Source organism: Cotesia typhae, unplaced genomic scaffold (genome assembly GCF_013202065.1).
Source record: "Cotesia typhae breed Kobodo isofemale line unplaced genomic scaffold, CoteBio_Ctyphae scaffold_13, whole genome shotgun sequence".
Taxonomy (NCBI): Eukaryota; Metazoa; Arthropoda; class Insecta; order Hymenoptera; family Braconidae; genus Cotesia; species Cotesia typhae.
Window position 1 is genome coordinate 15,922,409 of NW_027423774.1, and position 5,286 is coordinate 15,927,694.

Consider the following 5,286-nt stretch of genomic DNA (forward strand, 5'->3'; position numbering starts at 1 on the left):
TTTCAGCGTTCGACTTGGTGCTGTGAGCGTAAAAAAATCACTCTCGTGGCTGAGTTCAAGAGACAAATTTCTCGCTCACAGACGCTCACGCCACAGAGGTAGGGCAGCAAAAGCGTGAGCGCTAAATTTCATTATTTATCAACACGAACACTTGTGAGCGTAAGCTAACCAAATTTAACTGTAGTGATTTCTTAAAGCATAAAAGTAAATTAAAGATCCAGTAACAATGGCAAACCTTTTACCAAAATTATTTTCTGTAAATTTGACTGACTCAGAATCAAATCGAAGTTACACAATTTCTGTTACCGCTGATGAAGCGAAGCGTCTTGAAAGAGGTACGTATTTTATTATGAATTATAAATTTGAAAAAATATCTATGTCGTTTTGTCCTTGCTTGAAAATTAAATTGTATTTTTAGACAGCTAGAAGTATTATTTATTCTCAAGTTCTATTTCTTAACACTTGAATAACGAGTGAATTAATAAATTTCTTCAATTGCAATGATATTAAAAAAAAGGTCTGGATTTTTCTTTTATTTTTTTCTTCTTTTTTTGGTGAAATGTGTTTTATTTCCAGACGTGATGGTAATGGATGACCTGATGGGGGATAAGCCTTTTATATCACCACTTGCTACTTGCTCTTCAACTGGAAAAAAAAAGGACATTATCTGAATGCAGTAATGAAAGTAACACAAGTAGTGATGCAGACAGTTTTACAACCCGTGAGTATGATTTTACTTTTTACGAAAATTAGTATACTGTTAATATAACACTATAATTTTTTTGCTTACAGAAAAAAAACTAAAGATTAGACCGACTAATCAGTTAATAACTTCATTAGAAGAGCGATCATTGAAAAGTGAAGAGAATAAAGAACGTCGATTTAAAGAATTTATGGCTTTTAAAGCTCAAAAGGAAGAAGAGGCTCTTCAATATAAAAAACGAGCTTTGGATTTATTAGAAAAGCTTATAAATTCTAAAAATAGCTCTTAGTGTGATCATATTTTAGTGCTATACTTTTAAAAGTCTGATTATTGTTTTTACTTAAGATTTTTATTTATAAAGCTACTTTTTTATATAAAATATTTAAAGTACTAATGTATTTTAATATATAAACTATATACCTCCATAATTCAGGAATTACTTAAGTAAATATATTTTATAAGCGTTACAGATACAGTATTTTAATTTAAAAGAGATAAAGATTTTTAACATTAAAGATTTTATAGTTTATTGTACTGCTTATTTGTGAGAAAAAATTTATATCTTTGAATATAATAAATGAATGCTTTTAAAAATTAAGGAATGTTATTTTTTATTAAGCAAACTCACTCAATAGGTCATATACAATTTAAATAACAATTGTTCAAAAATATAAAATATTCCATTCAAAATATTGATTAACAATTTTAAAAAATTTACAATTCTGTGGTGGTTCAAAAATGATTCAAATATAAAAATCCGTACCATATTTTTTTGGCATAGTAAAATTTGTAGTTGATTTACAGTAAGAATTACAGTTACTTTTATTACACATTTCTTATAATTAATTGGTCACAAATACGATTCCGTTTTTCGGCACCTTCAGCTAATAATGCTCTATTTTGACCATTATCGTTTATGTCATTTATATTTACATTTTCTTCGATTATTTCGTCAATGAGAAATTCATCTTCTTTCAATAAGCATATATTATGCAATACACAACAAGCAATGATGTATTCAGATATTAAATCTCTTCGATTCATATCTAAAACAGTAAGTAAGCTGCGAAATCTTTTTTTAAGTAATCCAACTGCACGTTCAATAGCGATGCGTGCTGAGGAATGACAAAAATTGTAATTTTTTGTCGTGCTGATAAGTGTCCATTATCCCGATACGGTGTTAGTAAATGTTTATGGAGAGGATAAGCCGCATCACCAACTAGATGACAATCATTTGGAAATTTCTCTGGATTGCTGAGATAACCATGTACTTCAGATAAACGAAATACTCGTGCGTCATGTACAGAGCCAACATTACCAGCATAGCAGTGGATAAATTTACTTTGAGCATCACAAACAGCCTGTTTTGAATTAAAATGTAAAAATGAAAATATTTAAGGATTGTTACACGTGACTGCTTACTTACTTGTAATTGAATTGAATGGTCCTTTTCTATTGACATAAGATTCCGAGCAGTGTGGTCAGATCGTGCGATTTTTTTACTCCCACTTTGTACCGCTTTCAATGTAGTCAGATGAGAGTGTCCTACAAAGTGAGGGTAAGAAAAGAGCACGTTCTGGCCACACTGATTCCGAGTGTTTACGTGGTGTAGGAATATTTATATGCGTTCCATTAATTGCACCGATAACTTTAGGGAAACCGCTCGTAGCTTCAAATTGATTAGAAATTTCTTCAAACTTCTCGTTTTCAGGCCAAGTTATAAAATGTGGAGCTATTTTAACTAATGCTGATGTAACCCTTCGTAAACTTGAAAACGCTGCGGCAAAACTAACGCCAAATTTTTGGCATATAGACCTTCAAAAACAATTCATTCAGTTAAAATCAGTCTTATAACGAATAATTTTACCTGAAACTTCAGTAATATTTTTTCATTATACCGATATGAGTCTGGAGTGGCAATTTTCCATATAGCGATCAATAATTGTTTTTCGGGCGGTATCATTGGAGATCCTGAAATTTTTCTTGTTAACGATGGTTTAATTGTATCAAGGATAAAATTAAATGTTTATCGACATAACCTAGAATTATTAAAACATTTATTTGTTTATAATTTAATCCATAAATTTAAATTGGTAAACAAAATTTGACATTTTTATAAAATTAAGTTTGAAATTTTATTAATTACCTAAAGTGAGATTTAAATTCTTTATCAGTAAAAGCTGGAATAACCTCTTCAATAAAATTTTGGAGCCTTGGTATGGGTTCTTTTTTGAAAGAGAAATTTAAGTGAATATTACAATATTCCGACTCCATTTCATCATCACTGTCTTCAATCATATCATATTCATCACTATCATCACTATCAAAATCATCGTTAATTATTTCCAATAAATTATTTACTATTCGATAAAAATTTCCCACCTTCGCCATTTTGATACAAACTAACGCTCACAACGTTCAAAACGAACGATATTTTCTGATTGATTCTAAGAGCTGTATTCATGGTATTCATAGTTCGGGCTTAAGTGTAAGTGCACCTTAAGCACAAGCTTAAGGCAGCGTTTAGATTCATATATGGCTTTCTCAAGATATACTTCAAAATTTGATATTAGCTAAGTTTATAAGTTTATGAGTCTATAAACTTAACTGTCAACTGCACGAAAGTATGGGTATCACATCCTATAGATTTTAAGATGTTTATATGGGTGTTTATATGTTTATATGTTACCCGTATGTATCAATCGTTTTCATAAATGCTGGAGTCACTGACTTTTTCCAGTGAGCTGACTACCTTGAATTTTTTACATTAACAGTCGAAAAAGCACTGAGAACAATTCAGAAAACTTGGAAAAGTAATGAGTACAATAGTCTCTTTGTATTGCACTCATTACTTTGTCTTTATAAATAAATGTTATTTAAATTAGATTATACTTTTTAATAAATCCTTTTATCAATTGTATTGATTTTATTATTTTTTCGCCGTTTTTACAATTGTTAAGTATCCATATGCGGAATAAAATTTTTGGAGATATTTTTGTTTTGTTACACCGAAGAAGTGTAGCTTCTTCTGATAAACAATGTTATTAATTTATTTTTAAAGAAAAATAACAATGATAGAAAAGTCAACAGTTACATTAAATGAAGCATGAAGTTTATTCAACATACACCTAAAATATCATTAAAATGAAGTTAGCTGACATTTCAAAATTTTCAGAAATTTTTTATTGAAAAAATTTCAATTAAATAATTAAAAAAAAAAATTTCAGCTGTAAAAAACTTGAAAAACTGTAAGTGTAATTTTTTAGAAATATCTTTTTAGTTGTAATTTAATTAATAAATAAAATCAAAACTTTTCAGACATCTGCTAACTTTTGTGTCATAAAATATCAATTAAATATATATCCTGAATAAAAAAAAGTATTGGAAAGTATTAAATTGACTAGAAAACTAATAATTTTTATAATACTGAAGTTAGCGGTCAGCTGTCAATTTAAAAAAATTTTTTAACAAATCAATTATAATAAAAAAATGCTTCTAAAAATTTTCACTTGTAATTTTTATTAATTTTCACATGTGAATCTTTTTAATTGAATTTTTTTTTAATAATTTAATTGCTACAAAATTCTAAAAAAATTTTTAATGTCTGTCAACTCCAATGTTATTACTTTTTTCTTTGTCTCAATAATTTTTTTTTTAATCAGACTATCTTTACTTTTGGTTAAATCAGTTTTCCAGTTGTCACGATTTTTGTTAATGTTACTTGAATAAAATTACGTTCATACTTGTGTACCAGCTCTCTAATATTTTTACCTGCTGCTATTAATTTGTCCATTGAATTTTTATTTCTTCTGGCACAGGTAGTCCAAGTGAGAGTCTATTCATAAAGTATTTTAGTATTAATTCAAAACACGGAAAAAAAATGGAAGCAAAAATTACAGTTCTCACATCGTGATTTAGGACCAGACTTTTAATATCGTCGCTTTCATAATTTTACATTTAAAAATTTACGATCTTAAATTGTAAAAATTTTTAGATTGACTACTTTTATACGTATTTTTATGATACAGTACATAGAAATTTAAAAATGAAATTTCTAGCTATCAATCGACATTAAAAAAAAAGCGCTCTGCTAGGAAATAGATTTATAAGTATTATATCGAATGTCAGAGCGTTTTTTTGGAAGTTCTTATTTTTTTAGAAGATATTTATGAAACTGCAATATGCCACAGAACGGGTATTAATAAAGAATCCCTTGCATTAAAAAAATGTTAGTTTCATTCGATACTCGTAAATAAAGCTTATTTACTATAATACCAAAAAAATGGAATATTTTCAAATCATACCATACTCTATGTTTTGATTATATTCATGTGAAACAATACTGTCAAATAATATTAAGAATATCAGTAAATGTCATAACTTCAGAAATATTTTCTATCTTTTCAAATCCAAATTTCAGGCATTTTTAATTATTAACCCAGTTAGCAATATATTGCATAATTTTATTCTGACTTCAATTTATCATCAGTTAATTTGTTACTGATTGATTACAACGAAGTTACCCAGTTAGCACAAGCGAAACGAAGTTCACGTAAACCCGCGGCCGAAATTTGACGTAAAGT

The 5,286-nt window shown here is 28.1% G+C and overlaps 1 protein-coding gene across 2 annotated transcripts; it reads right to left on the reverse strand.

The window, feature by feature from the left end:
* Positions 1 to 1,303: 1,303 nt before the first annotated feature.
* Positions 1,304 to 3,399, reverse strand: LOC141534189 (uncharacterized). Of its 2 annotated transcripts, XM_074253370.1 has the most exons (4): positions 2,850 to 3,399; positions 2,602 to 2,742; positions 2,130 to 2,518; positions 1,304 to 2,064 (listed from the first exon to the last, which is right to left on the reverse strand). In XM_074253370.1, exons 1-2 carry the CDS (start codon positions 3,092 to 3,094, stop codon positions 2,730 to 2,732), a joined length of 258 nt encoding a protein of 85 aa, XP_074109471.1. In that variant the 5' UTR covers positions 3,095 to 3,399; the 3' UTR covers positions 1,304 to 2,064; positions 2,130 to 2,518; positions 2,602 to 2,729. The 2 variants fall into 2 exon arrangements, with proteins under 2 accessions (XP_074109471.1, XP_074109470.1); XM_074253369.1 differs by lacking the exon at positions 2,850 to 3,399 and having other exon boundaries at positions 2,602 to 2,720.
* Between the last annotated feature and the right edge of the window lie 1,887 nt (positions 3,400 to 5,286).